The following is a 19602-nucleotide window of genomic DNA, read 5'->3' on the forward strand; positions in this document are numbered from 1 at the left end:
TATAAAGTGGAATACTATGTATATATATGTATGTATTTAACCTATTTAATATTTATATACAGTGAGTATAAAAAGTACAATAGTCAATTTGAACAAAAACTTTGCAAAACTTTGTTTGTTAAAAAAATATGTTAACAAAAACATACATATGTACATATTCTTAGAAATCTCTAAAACAAATGTCACTAATAAAAAATTATTTATTTATATTTATTATGAAAATATTAACAAATTTCCAGAAATTGACGTAAAATATACGCATAATAAGTATTCGTACAGTCCTTGATTCGTAGCATTTTACATAGGACAATTACAAAATAATCCATGATATGTAAATATATTTAGTATCAGTATGTCTGGAGACGCTGTCGGTATAGGTAACATCCTAAATTCAAACATTATCAACTGTAAAATGGGACGAAAAGGCAAGGCACCCTCTGAAGAAAAAAAGAAAGTTGTTATAAATTTACATAGCAAGTGTAAAACACTGAGTGAAATTTCTAGTTTTAAATAGAGCGAGGTCCACGATTCAAGGAACCGTTGACAGATATGGTGATCGAAAAACTGTAAAAAATAATCCAAGAAATGGACGTAAAGAAATAATAAATGAGTATTCTGGCCGATGGATAATTTGAAAAATAAAGCAAAATCCAAAGATAAGTGCGGTCAAAATCACAGTTGAATTTAAAAATGATCTGAACATTAATGTATGCAGTAGTGCAGTGTGTAATTTTTTACATGATAGAGGATATCATGGTAGAGTAGCTCGTAAGAAATATTTCGTAAATGAAATTAATAGAAAGAAACGATTGCAATTCACGAAAGAGTATGTTAACATTTCTGTGGAGTACTGGAACTGTATTATATTTATTGATGAGAGTAAATATAATATATTTGGGCCAGATGGACGATGTATAGTATGACGGAAAAAAATACCGAGCATGAAAAAAGAAATTTGAAGTCGACCATAAAGCATGGAGGAGGATCGGTTACAGTTTGGCGTTTGGGGTGGTTTTGGGCTGTTGAGTGCATTGAGCTATACAGGGTGTAACAAAAATGTCGCAGTTCCTTAAAAGGGGTGATTCAGGGGGTGATTTGAAACAACTTTTTCCTTAGCGAAAATGTAAGATGAGGCTTCGTTAACGAGTTATTAATGAAAAACACCGGCCAATGAGAGCGCGAGTTTGCCGTTCGAGCGACTGCGGTAGCGTTGGGTACGCGCTGGGCGCTACGGTTGTACTCCGAACAAGAAAGTCGACATGCGTCGAAGGAAATAGCATTAGTGTGAAAATATTTGCATAACGTATAAACGAAAAAGCAATGCAACAAAAGAAATGAACGGAGAATTGGAGAATTAACGTTGAAGATAGAAACGTTGAAAGTAGTCTGCGTTAGATTTAAAAAATAATAATCATTAATGAATTAAATGCAATTCATCTGTAGTTTGTAAATTCGTGTCACTGGGTCACTGTACCGATCCTGGTCATCGACCGTCGAAATGGTTTATGGTAGGGTAGAATTTTTCCAAAGAAGCTCGTTGTACCCCCCACGTAGTTTAAGCACCTCAGACCTTCCTTGTTCGGACACTCCGAGATAATGTCTCCTTCGAAACCAAAGCAATAAAGCCATAAATTACCTAAACGCGTGCCCTAGCATAAACCATTTCGACGGTCGATGACCAGGATCGGTACAGTGACCCAGTGACACAGGTTTACAAACTACAGGTGAAGTTTGTTCTCCTCTTCCTCTATTTTTTCTTGTATTGCTTTTTCGTTTATACGTTATGCGAATAAGAAATTTACATATTCGTGTTTCTACGTTGCACGTAGTTTTCCTGGATTTTATGTAATTATTCACTTCAAGTGATAAACAAAGAAAGGACTCGGTATTATTTATTATGTCGCTTTCAGATTTCATACTAATGCTATTTTCTTCGATGTATGACGACTTTCTTGTTCGGAGTACAACCGTAGCATCTAGCGCGCGTACCCAACGCTACCGCGGTCGCTCGGACGGCAAACTCGCGCTCTCATTGGCCGGTGTTTTTCGTTAATAACTCGTTAACGAAGCCTCATCTTACATTTTCGCTAAGGAAAAAGTTGTTTCAAATCACTCCCTGAATCACCCCTTTTAAGGAACTGCGACATTTTTGTTACACCCTGTATATCTAACTGGAGTGCGTACTGTGGAGGGGCGGCCGTCCAGGCTGCAGAGGCAAGAACTGGGGTGATGCTATTGCAGTCTAACCATGCAGGCACGTATATTGTCGTCGTTTCAGTACCCCCTCTACAGTACAGTAATTAGTAAGAGAGGGATAATAGGAAGAACAAGGACAGATTCACCCCAGTTCGGATCTCTTGCTTTGACCTCCCTCCCTCCTTCTTTTTCTTACAGGGGTCCGCACTCCAGTTATATAGATATATGATATATAGCATACAATAGCATATAGCTCAATGGTTGAGTGCGAACGGGGTTGGATCCCTCCATTTTATCGAGAGTATCATCTTCAGGCTAGTGCAAATAAAATGGAGTTATAGGACAATTATATATTTTTGCAAGATAATGATCCGAAGCATAATGTTTATGATACACGCCACTAGATCTTATATAACGTGTCGCAACAATTAAAAATCCTTCCTCAGTCTCTAGACGTAAATGTGATAGAGCACTTATGGAGTCATCTTGAAGAAAAAATTCGAGACCATCACATTTCTTCGAAACAAGATTTAAAAAATGCACTTTTAGAGGAATGTAACAAAATTTCCAATACTATAACCAAAAATTTAGTAAATTCGAAAAGGCTTAAAGCGATTACACAATCTCTAAAGGGAATCCCACTATAGATACTAAAGTAGCAGATTGATTATTGTTACGTTTATGTACTAAAATTTAGCTTTTGTTGTAAAATTAGAAGTGTACGAATACTTATTACGCGTATATATTATGCCAATTTCTGGAAATTTAATATTTTCATAAATATAAATAAATAATTTTTAATTAGTGACATTTGTTTTAGAGATTTCTAAGAATATGTATCCATGTTTTTGTTAACATATTTTTGTAATTAACAAAGTTTCTGTTAAAGTTCATTACTGTACGAATACTTTTTACACTCACTGTATATATTAAATATGTTCTATTATGAATTTTAAATAATAAATCTTTGAGCTAAAACAATTTTTCTGTTGCCCTTGTACATATGTTATTTCTTTTTCTTTTATTATAAGTATTGTGTATGTATACATAAAGATAATTAAATAATCCATATTTTATATATTTCTCTCATATACTATATTTACATATTCTTACAAAATGAACTCTATAACGTGTACAATCATACAAAGAAATTTTGCTAATGCTATTGACTCCTGTATAACTCATTTGAAAAATATTTAACTATTCATGTTAGTATCTAAATATGGTCTCTGACTAAAGATTTATTCTACGTTTATTTCGTGTTTGAAATGGCTACTTAATCCCATTATTTGTTATACAATTGCTTCAGGTGATTAAAATATTAAATAGCTTTATATTACTTTAAAAATGCAGATAGCCTCTGCTTTGTTAGCAAAATAGGCGATTAGTTTCATTTTTATTACCTTTAATTTATTTCTTAAGCAGTGGCTACCTGCTTATGTACGTGGTTTGCGATATTTACAAAGTCAAAACTTCATAATAATACGTGAAATTCGCTTGTTTTACGAAGCAATAAAATTTACAAGATTAAATATTCTATATGTACCAAAAACTTAAGTATACGGAAGCGGATGTTATCAGCCTACAGTATATCTTTCATTTTAAATGCTTTTAAATTGTAATAACATTTTTTTTCTATAGAAAATTATTAATTCATGTTTTGTGCATGGAAATAATAAAACAAATTTTGTATCATTTTGTTTGATTCATCGGATTTTCAAAATAGAAAAGATGTTATAATTGTAACAACATTAATCACAGGTACAGGAACACTATACTGAAGGAAATAGTGTGTTGCTCTGTGTTTAATACGCTTTGAATATTATAAAGTTGCATCTGAAAGAAATCTTTCAATTAATTATCATTAAAAGAATTAACGTTGATCTTTATCAATTTATAAATTTATAACTGATACTTCGTATATTTAAATATAACAAAACACTTTTAATTACCTTGTCCTTAATGAACAGTTATTTCGTTAACTTTGACCATCATTTTACGTATTCTCGAAATTCTGTTGTACTTTCTGCCATTTAGCAACCATACTAGAAACTTCTTTATGTTTTTTACTGATACTGATTCTCGTCTAAAATCATATAGCTGGATAATTCTATTTTTTTTTCTTTTTTTTTTTTTAAATAATCCTACCTTTTTCCTCTTTTTTTCTTTTACTGCAGCTTCAACGGGAAGAAGTTCCTGTTCTACCTCTATTTTGGCTTCCTCTGCTGGTACAGAAGGCGGTTCGTTTGTTGAAATATTTTGTCTTTGAGGTTTTTCGGTACTGGTGCTTTCTATGCGAGCTATGTCGCTATAAAATGAATCCAGAGCGGAAACTAAAGATTCTTTAGCCGTTTTTATAGGTGGTTTCTCGATCACCTTGTGATTCGTATAAATTGGCGTATAATCTGGTATCAGTTGTATTGCTGGTTGTACAGTGTGTTTATGTGGAAGTACCAAGGTCGCTGGCTGCTTAATATTCCCGCGTACAATTATTATAAACATATAAAAAAATGAAACACGGAATAAGCAATTAATTAAAGACTCACAGCATGCAAATGTTGATGATAAGCTGGATATTGTAGGTAATGCTCCTGAACGATAGCTGCCGGGTGACTTAAAATAGGAACTGTCGGATCTCTTGTAGAAGCATCATAAAGTGCACCACCTTGTGGTTGTACAGTACTATAGATAATTCGTTTTAGAGCAGTCGCAGGTAATTCATAAGGTGCTTCTGTTAAGTCTACGCCAGGTGGCAAGGGTTCTATGTTAGTTACACTTGCAAGACTTGATTGAGGTGACAATGAAGTTGCAGAATGAGAAGGTGTTGAAGAATTTTCTAGTTGATTCCCCTCTGGGATCACTGCCCCTTCTGTAACATTTATTATATCTATAATTTTATATCGTCAAAGGTGGCACTTTATTTAAGAATAAATTTACCTTCCATCCGTGGTTTTTTATCTAACTTATTACTACCCACATCCCTCTTTCTTTTATCCTTCTTCAAATCCTCTGCATATATTCTTGGTGGTGGAGGAGGACTTGGATTCGAAATCTGTGGTGGAGGAGGAGCTTCTCCGTCTGAGTTCCTTGGGGTTGTCGTATCTTCATTTGTTTCTTCTTCTTGAAGTTTCTTTGGCTTTGACTTCGGTCCTTCTTCTTCTATTACAAAAAAAGTAACAATGCTGAAATCTTTGCCATTAATAAAAAAGTACAAATTCTTCTAGGTATCATCATGTAAAATTACGCGAATATTCATAGACATAGATACTTTATAAGCCTAATAATACCCTTTGAATACCAATGAAAACTAATTATACCTTGAATAACTATTTCTTCTTGCTCTGTTGGTGGAGGTGTCGAGCAGATCTCCATTTCTTCTGCACCACCGGCGATGCCAGTGTCCGGATAGGTCCATTGAGTTATTCCAGTAGTAGTGTTCTGGTAATAATATCGCTTATGCGACCTGAAAAAAATGTCGACCAGAGAATGTAGCGAACAGAGGGTTATGATCGACTTACTTGCATGTTTACATTGACAGAAAAACTTTCGAGGGACGTTTCTCCGTAAAAAGAACGTCCTCCCGAGCTCTGAAGCAACTTATTAGCTAGAAAACAAATCAGTTGATACTCCTACCTGCGACTCGGCGTGCCATTTACGACTCAGCCTGGCCCTTTTATTACAGAAAGGATTAAGTGTTACTTAGCAGTTATATAGAAGGTGCTCTCTTCCGCAACAGGAGCATCGAATTTACGTGGACAACACGTCTGCATTACGCTATAGCGAAATTAAGCGAATTGATTATGCATGGCTCGAGGATGATTTTCGAAGATACGACGAGCGTTTGTTGAGGAAACCGCTTGAATTATCACAAACTATCTTATTACAAGTAATAGAAATACAACTGTTTGAATGTATGTGTCTAACAAATTAAACGAATGCTATTAAGAGTAGATACATAAAGTGTAGTTTATAAAAAGAAAGTATTAAGTTACGAATGTGCAATATTTTCGCAAATAAAAATATTTTCAGATATATATCACGATTCTTCAAATAACCGTTATTTTCAATTTTTAATAACAGCTGCGCACAAAAACTTGTTCTGGGGTGTCGGCGAGCGTATATTAAGAATGCAGTTTCACTGGATCCAAGTTTCTGCTGTACATTTCGTTCATACAAGCACAATTTCTTTAGTATTATTAAGTTTCCTTTAATACTTGACGTTTTCTTCCAGTAAATTCTTCTTATATAGCTTTTATTCTTCTGCTATTTCTTCAATTAGAATTCCACTTTAAATTTAAGCAGAAGTTTACACTTCTAGCTGAGTATGAACTAGAAGTATCCTAATAGTTCTTTCATTCGTGTCATCCATTACAGGTCTTGTTCTTCACATTTATTGTTTTAATAATTCTAAGGTCTCTGTCCTTTTCGAATTTTATTTTAATTCTTAAATTATTTAGTCATACTAAATAATAATCTTCAAACTTCGTATTAATATTTGACATGTCTTCTAAATCTTCTACACGTTCTTCTTTCAGTGTTTCAGAAGCACAGATTATATACTATCTCTGAGAATCCACTTTGAACACAGACCTATCTATGTTGCTGAAGTAATTTATGTATAGTTTTAGAGATATAACGCGATTATTGTTTACGTATACATATTATTATGTACAAATAAAACCTGTATTTGAATGAGTATAAGTTTAACATAAAATATTTTTCTAAGAAAAATGCGATCACAGTAATTATATATTTTGAAGAAATATCATTCTCAGAAAATTATATATTTTGTTCTGAAATTTATATAATAATATCGATTAAATCTTTGTAATCAGTAAAATCGAACAGAGTTGTTGACTTGTTTTCTATTAGAATATTGCAAAATAATGTGAACCGAAAAAGGTGATTTGTTGTGCTTTAACAGATAGTAAATATTTGTTTTTAATTTTAAGTGCACAATAATAACTTTAACATCAAACGATTAAACAAATGGAAACACTCTATTATAGAATAGTTAAAAAAAAAGGTCTAAATTACCAGATGTTGAAACTTTTACAGAATTTGCTGTAATAATACGTGCAAAGATTATATGACTGAAAACACGAAAAATAGTGACGTGTATAACATACCACGATGTTCTATATCGAACGATTCATATTTATTTATATAAAATAATACACAAGCTTTAGATGGTATACTATACCTATCCCACTGACAAAGCCATCCTGGTGGTGCTGCATCTTGTTCCAAGCGTTGCAGGTCGTGACTGGTGTCAGTCAACCACCTACGCAAGTAACTTTTTTCTAAGTAACCTCCTTCCCATGCGACAAACAATGTCTGGAAATATTATATATATGTATATATTTGTAGTGAAAAAACTTATAGCAAAAAGATTGAAGACAATATGCAATTTTACTACATACTAAAATACAATGGGAAATTTATTTACTTGTAACTGTATTGACATCATTTGAACTGGCGATATGCTTGGTTTCCCCTCTGATAGAAACTTCAGCTTCTCCAGTATAATTTGTGATAGCAGATTAACTTCTTCTTCATCTTCTTTTGAATCAGCAGGTGTTTTGGATGGTGGTGATGTTCCTTCCTCCGTGTTATTTGATTCTTTTTTTAGATTCGTAACATTTTCTACTTTATCCTCTTGTGTAACAGAGCTTTGCTCCTCTTGATATGGTTTTCCATCGGATTTTACTTCTTCTTGTTGATTTTCAGGTTCCATTTTATTTGTTTCATCTTCATCGTTTGTCTTCGCTTTTGTAGATGGAACTGGAAAATATATTTCACTGTAATTTGACAAATGTACAGTTTAAAAAATATATTCATAAAAATCAAGAAATAAAAAAGCTTCGGCCGATGGTACTCGCATTTGAGTGATCAATTGTGTCCAAACTAATTGCACCAAGGCACCCTCTACTTATGTAGATATGAATGGTTAGACTTTACATGTAGTGTCTTCAATAACAGATATAGTAAAAGGAATGATTCTAGGCATCAAAATAAGGCAAAAGTAAAGAATAATGCAACTGCGGTAAAGCCTTAGTTTGTTAATTAAAATCACTTAACAATTACTAAAAGTCGCTTGAAACTCGGAAAATCGCCAAAAATTATTACCGGAGCTCGTTGTAGAGATTAAGCCATGGCCAACAATGATTGCCATAACTAATTACTCCACCTCGAGTAGTACAGAATTTAACCATAGCTATGTAAAACAAATGCCCCTTCGATAGGGACGATCGATAGTCAACGTATTAAGGCCAGTGGTTATGACAATCATTACTTTCTTTAAACGTTTATAATTAACACATTTGTTACTATGAATGTAGTTCCATATTATGTTACAATCGTTACAATGTTACAATTATAGCTGACTGCCACTAGATTTATTCTACGTCATTCTAAAATTTATAAGTCATTTTAATGTCAGAACTTTGTGGCATCCACCTATAGACTTTAAAAATTATATGTGGTTAATGTTAATAAACGTTAATAAATGAAAGTTCAAATACAATTTTGTTATTTTTTTGTTTCCGTCTTATTTTGATGTTTAAAATCATCCTCTGAATTTTTCTTCAACTGTTGTTAAACACTCTGTATATATGTATATTAATATTCTTACCTTCAAATGCAATTCGTTTTTTCCTTTGGAAAAATTTATTTTGTCCATGAAAATTGTCAAGAAACTTATTTGATTTTTGTATATCATCCTCTGACTTTGTTCCGGATTTTTCTTCATATTCTGTCTTTTCTGAAATACTTTCGGCATCTTCTTCTTGCATATTATTCTTCTCTGTATTAGAATCACCATCATTGCTGTCTGTTACATGATTATCTTCAATGATGGTGTGTTTATTTTGTACAGTATCATGTGTCAAAGACACACTTTCCAAGCTATTTTCAGATTGAGGGATGGGGAACAAAGCTTTTCTTTCATTCTTAGTTTCTGATTCTTCTTCAATATCAGATTCTTCATCATAACCAGGTACCAACGAAATACGAAAGTCCAAATCAGACTTCACATTCTGTTTACTATTACCTTTTTTTATTAAAGCATTCTTGGATTCTTTAATCGTTCGAGTATCATTGCTAGTCTTATCTGTGGAATCTTTAAATTCTTGTGAAGATTTAACTAGATTCTTTAAATAATTTATTTCTTTTTCTTCTATTGACTTTGAATTTAATGTTCCTTCTGTTTTTGTATCTTCTACAACGCTTTTATCATACTCTTGGTCCGAATTTTGACAGCTTGTTAATTGTTGCGGATGTATTATTTGAGTTGAAGAAGAAAAAATTTCAATATTATTTGATTTAGTTACTAAACTTGTATTCGATTCACTTAATGATGAAAATGCTTCATTTTTCGAACGATTCTCGTCTGCTGTGTCTGAATCACTTTCTTCACTTCCATAGGATGTTATCATTTCTATTTTTCTATTAAATTTTTATTGTTGTTAGAAACAATATTATTCTATTACTAGAACAAAACTTAATATTTTTTTCAGTTACGTACCCATCATCAGAATCATTATCCATTGTGTCAGACATGTTTGTAGTGTCTTGATCAGGTTGAGAATCTTGTTTTTTAATAGACTCATTGGCAATGTACCTATTACGATTTCTAGCCACTACTTCTCTTGGTATCATACCTTCTGGTATATTTTCATGAGATTGTTGATCTAAAAAAATTAGATAGAATTTGCTAAACATTTTGCATATTTAACTAGTGATGCAAAATAAATGGTTTTTAGGAATATAATTACATGTTACAGACGAAAAATCAACCCAATGAGATTCCTGTGCTGAAGGTGGTTTCATAACAGAGCCTCCTTTAAAATTATTTTTCAAATATCGTAATTCCTCTGGCATCTCCCATGTCACTTCATTAGTTTCAATATGCCAATAATAAGGATAACCTGAGGATTCATCTAAACATTCCCTCCACACTAAAAAATGTATTCATAGATAAAAATCTAATAAAACTGCACTAAACAATGATATTCTTCATTGTTAAATAATAATTAAAATGAAATCATACTTAGTGTTTGTTGATTTGAATGATGTACTGAATGGGTATTTGAATTTGCAGTTAAAGTAGAACTATTGGATTCATTTAGAACTGGTTGTTTAGGAGCTATAAGTTGAATTTCCTACAAATTATGTACATAGAAAATGTAATTCATAAATGATATTATACATGAATAATACATGGTAAAATCATTTATAATAATAATTAATAGAAACATGACCTACCTTAAGGAAATTATTAACTTGATCGTCTAACTTACAAACATCTTTCTTAGAATCTTCATTGTCACTGTCGGAATTGTAGTGACAAAGTAAATTTGCCAAAGGATTTGCTAGTACATTCTGATCAGAACCGTCCTCACTCACTTGCTTGCGCTTATCTAAAAATTAATAATTCACTATGTATAAATATACTTATTATTTTTTTTCAAAAATTTAAAAGTTTGATATTAACACATATGTTTACTTTGTACATGATCCCCCTGAGAACCAGATTGCGAGTGATTAAGTTCTAAGACAGGTTTTCTTTGACGTCGCTTCATAATAAAACATAAGTTAAGTTGTGTACACTATACACAACACAAATATCTAAAACAGAAGAAACGAAAGTACAACCTCTAGGAAAAAAGTGTATAAAAGTGTCTTATCTGATAACACAAATTTGCACGTTATCTTCTGCGTACATTTAAGACGAAAATATATTTTCGTACGAATAATGTACGAAATCCGCTCATAACCTTAAAGTTCAAGTATACTTTATTCGATTAATTCAATGTTAATGAAACCGTTGAAAACTAAAAAGGTCAGGTATCATTTGACGACGACTGAGAAGTGTGTGAAAATGTAATACAGTTTCAAAAAGCTTCTAAAAACTGTAGACATAATAGAATTGAGGTTATGTCCAATTTTACTACAGAGTCATATTGTCTTCACCAAAGAGAAATAAAGAGAAATAGTTAGTTCACATCGATCACTGAATACTTGTATTTCAGTTTGACAACTTTCAAAATTTCTTGAACGATTTTAATTCCCTCTGGTGACAAATGCATGAACTTTAACCTGCAGCGCTGCATTGGCATGAAATTTCAGTATAAGCTTATTTAAAACTATATAAACAATTCATAATTTCTATATTGGATTTTTGTTTTGTCAATAAAATAAAATTTATAAATTAACTAAAACGTCTATCGAGTTTTAAATTATTCAACTTCCAACATAATCGAAAGAAAATGGTTTCAGTTTAAACAACACAAGGTAACTACTTATCATATATTTATTTATAATGTTTTAATAATATACTTCTTACCGTAGACATATATTTATATCATATGGCAGCATAGTATCATGACATTGTATAATATAGGTGAGGTGACTGATAGAACGCTTTACTATATTTTAATTTTTTTTCTCGTAGAACGACACTATATAGTGATCGTTTTTTATTCGTAGGATTTCATACGCAAACTCATTTGTATGCATTCATCCACACAATATAGTTCCAGCTTCGATATTATATGTATAGTCATCTATTTAACGGATATCTATCCATTATAGGTACATCCCCTCGATTACGAATTAATCGACGCTGGAACTTTCAACGATGTACGATACTGATACGCATAACTATTACTCATTCTTCCTCTAATTCCTCACTCCCTTTTCCATTGTCGATTCCACTAAACAGAATCTGTCTAAATAAAGCGTCGCAACGTGCACAAACTGCAAATGCGAACTGATACGACAGTCGATAGTTGACGATCGTAAACCACGATATCTACAGCATATGTATACCCCGTTCATCAGCTATAATGGCTTATAACATTGTCTCATACTTACTCGGCTAAATAGTTAAAATATCAATATACACTATAATATACTCTATGTAACGATAATGCAACATCGTTAATTCATTATACTTTGCAACTTAGAAAAATAGTCCTGGCTAGATGTGGCCGCGTCCCGTGGAATCTCACGATTGTTTTGCAACTTTCCGGGGGATTTCGTAATTATCAGTGTATCTCTCGATCATTTAGGAAATTTACTCTTTCAAGATACCAGGTTTGATTTAATCGCATAACTAACATTGGAGATAATACATTTAACTATATTTTTTTATATCAGTGATGAAGTATAATGGATTTATAAGTGATACAATTATTATTCATCTGAAAGAATAAATTCCATTTGTACTTTTTAAAATGTATCGTCGAATTGAATAGAATGGTTTATTAACAAGTATTGTGTAAGTTAAATGATGTAAATTCAATAATAATATTTGATTCTCCTATTTTCAATTGGGTCGAGAGTTAACTTGTGAAGCAACTGTTCAAGTATTGTAAAGTCAGGTGGCTCATTTTTATTCATATGTTTGAGGTTCTTTGAACCACCCTCTTGTGCATATGTACATGCATAGACATGTATCAAGCTCACTGATTTAGTGTCCTTGACTAATTTTAAATGTAACATTACTGTATTTGTTACAGTATTATTAGTCGCACTGCGACGATGAATTGCGTTGAAAAAACTTTCTTATATAAGATACTTGAACTGTTGCATTTTAAGGTTCAAATGTTGAAAAAAGCGACTTGGAAGATTTTTCACTTTATGGCCTAGTGAGAAGACAGATATATTGTACATCTTATTACGATATTTGTAGTAAAAATAAAAATAGTAATAATAATATATATTATGTAAATATAGAAAAATTTAGTAAAATGTTCTTATACTTCATTAGATGATTCGGAAGAAGCACGTAAGGAAACAAAATAGGGATATTCGGATTTGAAATTATATCCATTGTTCAAGTCGCCTCTTTCAATAATCTGATGTTAACATAGTTATCAAATAATAAAAATTTAACTGTTCCAAATTAAATTAGACAGAGGCAGAATTTAATTACTTTTGAAATGCTCGAAAAAAATGCTGAAGAAGATCGTCTAATTGACTAGATTCCATATTCAGTTTTTGTAATTCAAAAGAAGAGAAATTCTTTACATTCTTCGAATTTAACTTACAAAGAATGGTAGCTAGATTTTCAAAATTATTATAAATTCTATGAATCCTCTGAAATATCTCCTATGAGCGATATCTTGGGCTCCTTTTAGGATTATAGTCTATGAATTGATCCGACAAAAACAATAGAAAACTTGAAACGATTAGAATAGGTAATACGAAAACTTAAAAAGTTCGGCAGAGTATTATTTGTTAATAAGTTAATTGTTTATTGTTACCTTTCAGCAAGTAAACGAACGTGTAGCAAGAGCACGCGATGCGGTCACGGCACAATAAAATCTATGAAAACAATCAACAGAACAACGGTAGTACTACCTCTCTGAAAATTGTCACGCTCTACTATACCTACTATTGATTCATAATCGATCAACGATCGCGATCACCGTCAATCATTTGTTTGGACTTAACACCGACTAAATCATCGCTTAAATTGGCGATTTTAAACCCCTACTTATGCGATTTCATACTTGTACAAGACTTATCGATTCACTATTAAGTAACACCCTCAACGCGTAGGATGCCAAGTAGTGATCAATGATCGGACCATTGCCGTTATAAAAATAACGCAAGAGTAATGAAACAATTCTTTGCTAAAGACTGGATTCATTCAAGCGATTTTTATAGCACTTTTGAACAAATATTCGTTTATATATTTTTACTAGACAAACGTAATTTGCTTTCTTGTATTAGGTGTTTCATTGATTTGAAAATTATATGTTGGCAACCTATGAATTATTGAGTGAACAAAAATAAAACGCATTCTTCGATTTAACTGGTTCTTGAATTATTATCAATTCATTAACTCTTCTCACTCGAATACTCTTCGCTTACATCGTAATATTCGAGTCTATTAATCGTTTGCAATATTCGAGAAATTTCTAGATTTCCATTTGCCTCTATTTATCGCCGCTATACAAATCACTTGCACTGGAAATCAGAATTATCGTTGTGACTGTGTATTCGAATAGGAAGGGTTTTCTTGAAACTACCAGTAATCATTACGATCATTAATAAACATTGTCGTCAAAAACAACAGTACCGCGACGCAATAAATCCATTTCATATAAACAGTAAAAAGCAAGACGCATGGCCAAGCACGCCAGGCGAACAACACGTGCCTTAAAGTATACGTATTATTATAATAATGATGATAATTATTATTAGCAATTCGATCGCGCATCGTTATCATTATTATTTTTTATATTATCGTTATTATTATTAATATTATTATTGTTACCATTATCGTTATCATTATAATTATTATTATTTATAACGATATAAAAAAAGTCAGTCCTCGAAAGCGGAAATGCCTTTCCTCCCACCGTGCTTGGCCAATACATGCACATACATTCACATTCACATTCACCTAGAACCATTGAACTTAACGTGACGAAACAAACCCCTTATGATTGCAGTGATTCCCCTTTCCCTTGATATCTCTATTTCCCCTTCACAATCGTTCATTACTATTACGATTGGGACCTGAAAGCGATTCGGACAAACGAATAACGAGTGACTCGCGAAACAGTGAATAATACGAATATACATATTTGATTCTACCTACAAAGAGTTGTCGTAATTGATCTAACTTGTATTGCAGGAAATTCCGTTCCATATTTGGTGTTAAATGCACTACTTGTATTTTTGCGTACCGTACTTTCACACTTTCTTGAGTTGCGTTCGGCTTTAATTGTATTAATAACTGAATTATTCAAGATACTAATTTTTGAAAATTGAATCAGAGAGAAGGAAGTTAATTTTGTAATTTAAATTCTTCGATAACTTTTTTCTTCAATTTGTTATATCTATTTTTTATTTGCCCAATCAGTCGTATCTGTTAGGTAGTGCAAGTCGATGACTCACTTCCTGTAATAATAAATAAACACAAAAAAATATTTTAATCAAGAGGAATTCTCTCCGCAAAGCTGAACGCATTTACAATTGACAATATCACACACGAAACACACACTTTCGTCTACTTCAAACCACAAAACTTTATTTCATTATAGTTGATTTTTTTGTTCGCATAAGCTGTCAATGGGCGTCTCTAGTTGTAGGCACGCTGCGACGCGCGCTTTACAAATCGCAATAATTATACCGACACGCTACTATGTATATACTTTTCAATATAATATATATATATATATATATCTACTTGCTTGATATAGCGATCAACGATAGTTGTATTTTCTTCTCCTTCATTTTCATATGTATAATTTATATATATATTTTTCTTGTCGTATATATATATATAATATATAGTATATAATAAATATACTATATATATATATAGTATCTCTTTCGCTCTTTAGCTGTGTTCGCGCGTACACTCATCCTTCGAATCGTTCAGCTTTACTCTATATTTCGAGTTTTTGTTGCGTAAATACTGATAGAATCATGCACACATTGTCCTCCTTTTCCTTTCTTTCGATACATCTTCATCTCATGACTCATTTTCTCTTTTTCTTCCATGCTCTCACACACTCTCTCTGACATTTTATTTCTTTGCTCTTCTAAAATTAATATTTATACCTTTTTGTTTTCCATTAATTCTATTATGTGTATATCTTAGCACTCGTTCATTAACATTCTTCTATATTCTTTCTCTCTCTCTACCTCTCTTTTACACTTCATTTCAGTCATAATATCTCTATTTTATCTATTTTTGCACGTACGCACAATCAAACAGTGCAACACACTCAATTTCTTAAATATATTTATAGACTTAGAATTTTCAATTCTCTGGGCGATTTAATCGCCTGGCTTCTTTGTATCGCCTTTCCCTTTTTCACATACATATCTTGCGCACATATATGCTCTCATAAACTTTCAGGCTATTTTCACCCTTTTCTTCGATTTTCATTCTCATATTTACTCCTAATATATATTAAAAGTATTCGTGAGAATATCAATTGCGCATTAAATTACAAGTTTCTATAACACTGACAATTTTAACGTTCAAAGGATAAAGATTTCAAAATAAAAAGTAATGAATTTTTGGAGGTATTAACAAATATTTCTTATCATCAACAGTATGCAATTAATGTGCAACAAATATTCTCAGTTATCGTGTATGATACAACAAGTGAATTCGCTACACATTCATGTATTCTCCATTAACAGAGAATTTCACAGGCTCTTCTTTAAATGATAGTAAGCTTCGTTTTATTTTCTGGCATTTTTTCTTTGCATGATAATATGTGTAGGGATTTAATGATCTAAACGTGGCTATATGTACATATCTGCAGAATGTTCTATGAATTAACAACTTGTGTAAATCATAATGTTAAATAATATATGTTACTTAAATTCGACATAAGTAAAATTTGTTGAAAAGCGAATTATGTTAACATTAAGTTTCCTTTATATTGTAAAAAATATACAAGAGCATTTTGTTGGTAATGTAAAAAAAACAGGACAGTGGTCATATACAGGGTATAACATATATGCGTTACAATATTTTAAGGGGTGGTAAGGAACATCAAATGGGTTACAAAATGCCCCATAACATAGTATCCGACCTGCTTCCGTTTTGCAGTAATATTACTTCAAAGTTGACATGTCTATAGGGTAAACTATGAGTCGGAGGATTTTGTAATTTTGTAGATATGTTAAGGAGGAGCAACAGAAGACAAAAGCCTTAATACATTTTATTGTATCTCTTACGGTTTAATTTTTACAATGTTTTAAAGATCGAAAATGTTTGCGGAAAAGAACATAGGTAATACACACAAATGTAGTGTAAACCAAAAGACTGCCAGCAGTCAGCTGTTCAAGATTGATCCAGTGATTGATAGAGCAGAGACCGTTTACAATAGGAATCCCATTGAAGGACTTGTATCTATAAGGGTCTCAAAGTCTCAACACGTATTCAAGGCCTTCAGACACAAACACAACCTCCTCTCAAGCTACTGAATTTTCTAGGTCAACGGACTCTTTCAATGTGTTCGTCTCACTGATGTGCACGAGCTACATACTCTTCGTTTTAGATTTTAGAACATAGTGCTAACATTAAGACATTATTACTGCAAAACGAAAGCAAATCGGACACTATGTTATGAGACATTTTGTGATCCAATTAAGATGTTCTCAAACCACCTCTTAAAATATTGAAAAGTATATATGTTACACCCTGTATAATACTGTGAGATAAGACACATTGAATAACAGCAGCACAAGATTGATGCAGATCAGTCTGATTATGAAAATATTTTATCGATGAATCTTATAGATGGAAATGTGCATGATGTATACCTTGTTTTATGAAAATATGAGGTCAGAAAATGGATATGTTGAGAAACTGAATGATTCCATGAGATGTATCAAATCCTTTTCCTTCATTATCATCAAAAACATTGACCAACAATAAAATTTCAGCTTGCGTCTTTTTCGTTCTAATACAGTCTTTCTTAATAATAAATGATAATTTAAGAAATGGTAATCTATGAACATCATAGTATTCTTAACAATTTGGAGTTTTATATGTGGTTTAGAGACTTTACAAAAAAGAATAGTGTTTGTGATAATTAAGAAACAGGAAAGAAACCTTTTACACACATTTTACAATGCTTTCTAATTTCACTTTTGGGGGCTAGGTCGAAGCTACGACTAATCCTAAAAAAGCGTGTTTCTCGTTTGTTTCGAAACATGGTTTGTTTTCTTATTAAATACTAGAGGCCCTCATACTTCATTTTGTTTTTATTTCAAGTCTTCACAACACGTCTTCTTTTTTACTCTTTATAAGATACATCAGTGAATCCTAAGAATTTCCTTCATAGGCCCATCTTTCCCCTATGGAAACGAAAAGATCTCTTCTTTCTCTATGATATGTAGGACGATGAAAGCTTTAGAGTAAAATCTACAACCTAATTATGCCCCTGCTCAATGAAGGATGGAGATGATCAAGCACAGACCTTGACCGACAGATCCATTTGACTTCAAAATTTTGTGGGTACTACTGTAAGAATATTGAGATTGGATCTTTGAATTTAACTTAAATCTCGTAAATGAATTTTCAGATAATTTTATGTGAACACAAAGTCACGATAAGAGAAATTTAAAACATTCCGAGTTTTATCATGACAATTTAAATGGGAGTGTACGATTCATAAAAGAAAGAAAAAGAAGAAAAATCAAAACTTAAACTATTTGAAACAAATATTAGTTACGTTTTTCGTCTCTGATTTTCAAAAAAAGACCCACACATCATGATACTAATATGAACCTATCTTTGTCCATTCTCCTCTTCGCATCAGATTGAATGAATTCACATTAAGATATGTGTTTGCAGCAATTTCTTAAGACAGTGTCTCTATATATAATTTATATAATTACACAAGAAGCTATACTCCTCTGGAAAATACATCTGCAAAACTTGCATCTAGTCCAGGGCCCTCTTGTCTCATCTTTTACAATCTCTGTAACTATTTACACCTTGCATCAAAATATTAAATGGCCATTTCCTTGTCCCCAGAACTGTCAGCTTCAACTCGTGGTACACATGTCTGTGTGTCTGAATCTCTTTTCTTTTCTTTTTTCCAGTAATTGTATGTTGCGTGCATACATGATCCAAAATGTCGTCCAAAAACGTAACGAATGCATTCACTTATTTACAGCCTTTATTGATCTCTCAATCGAGTATCTTACTTGCAGCGTTGTTTTCTTTTTCTTTATATACAGTGGAATGTCGAGAAGAAAACGTTTCGTACCTCGAATCCCCCGAGATATGAAACTCAGAAAACAATAGAGGAATGTAATCTTCTCTTAGTTGTTCTCCTCGACGAGATTATTTTTTTTTTATTTTCTTTGTACATTTTATTTTTCTGTTTTCTTTATTAGTATATAAAGTGTATTTCACCATCTTGACAAATCAATTTGACTATTAACCAGCTAATGTATTTATCTGCTGTTACTTTATAGTCGTTGATTATCGAAAAGGGAGTGTGAAGTTCGTCGTTTCTACGTCTACGTCGCAAACAACGGCTCGAGGAATTCGATCTTCTTCCTTTGTTTACCTTGCTTTTTAATCTCAGATTCTTGGTTTTTCTACGAGATCTTTAAAAATCGTTATTAGTTTCTGGAAGAATAAAGGAAGAACAACATAAATCGTAGCCAAGTTGGTGATGAATCGTCTCGAGATTTCTCATGTTTCTTTCCTTTGACCTCCAACCTTGTAATTCTTGACGATATAAACACATGAAAACGTACTTCTAAACTAAAGCTTTTACTTTTGCGTATTTATGAAGATGCTTTTGAGTAAACATAGTCATAAGTTCAACGTTAATTTTGAATTCAGTAAGAAGTGTATTACATGTACAGACATATTTTTTGTCTTCTTTCAATAACTTCTTAATT

The 19602-nt window shown here is 32.1% G+C and overlaps 1 protein-coding gene across 8 annotated transcripts; it reads right to left on the reverse strand.

Annotated features, from left to right (window-relative positions):
* Window positions 1–3235: 3235 nt before the first annotated feature.
* Window positions 3236–11169, reverse strand: LOC143180822 (uncharacterized). Of its 8 annotated transcripts, none has more exons than XM_076380807.1 (15): window positions 10920–11169; window positions 10691–10824; window positions 10462–10616; window positions 10247–10358; window positions 9972–10154; window positions 9722–9887; window positions 8831–9642; window positions 7646–7980; window positions 7400–7533; window positions 5514–5659; window positions 5134–5352; window positions 4743–5065; window positions 4345–4665; window positions 4149–4296; window positions 3236–4032 (listed from the first exon to the last, which is right to left on the reverse strand). In XM_076380807.1, the coding sequence occupies exons 2-14, from the start codon at window positions 10776–10778 to the stop codon at window positions 4156–4158; spliced, it is 3135 nt and encodes a 1044-aa protein (XP_076236922.1). In that variant the 5' UTR covers window positions 10779–10824; window positions 10920–11169; the 3' UTR covers window positions 3236–4032; window positions 4149–4155. The 8 variants fall into 8 exon arrangements, with proteins under 8 accessions (XP_076236922.1, XP_076236923.1, XP_076236919.1 ...); XM_076380808.1 differs by having other exon boundaries at window positions 3237–4032; window positions 5134–5355; window positions 10703–10824; window positions 10920–11168; XM_076380804.1 differs by having other exon boundaries at window positions 3237–4032; window positions 5134–5355; window positions 10920–11168.
* Window positions 11170–19602: the final 8433 nt, after the last annotated feature.

This window comes from Calliopsis andreniformis, chromosome 6 (assembly GCF_051401765.1).
Source record: "Calliopsis andreniformis isolate RMS-2024a chromosome 6, iyCalAndr_principal, whole genome shotgun sequence".
NCBI classification, from domain to species: domain Eukaryota; kingdom Metazoa; phylum Arthropoda; class Insecta; order Hymenoptera; family Andrenidae; genus Calliopsis; species Calliopsis andreniformis.

Bases quoted from the DNA above. Each gene is read 5' to 3' on its own strand.
- LOC143180822 (XM_076380804.1), bottom strand. From the start codon at position 10,778: ATGAAGCGACGTCAAAGAAAACCTGTCTTAGAACTTAATCACTCGCAA. The intron at 7,981-8,830 runs GTAAGAATATTA...TATATTTTCCAG, and splicing joins AAAACGAATTGCATTTGAAG to TTCCATCTACAAAAGCGAAG. The intron at 4,297-4,344 runs GTAGGATTATTT...AGAATTATCCAG, and splicing joins AAGAAAAAAAGAGGAAAAAG to CTATATGATTTTAGACGAGA.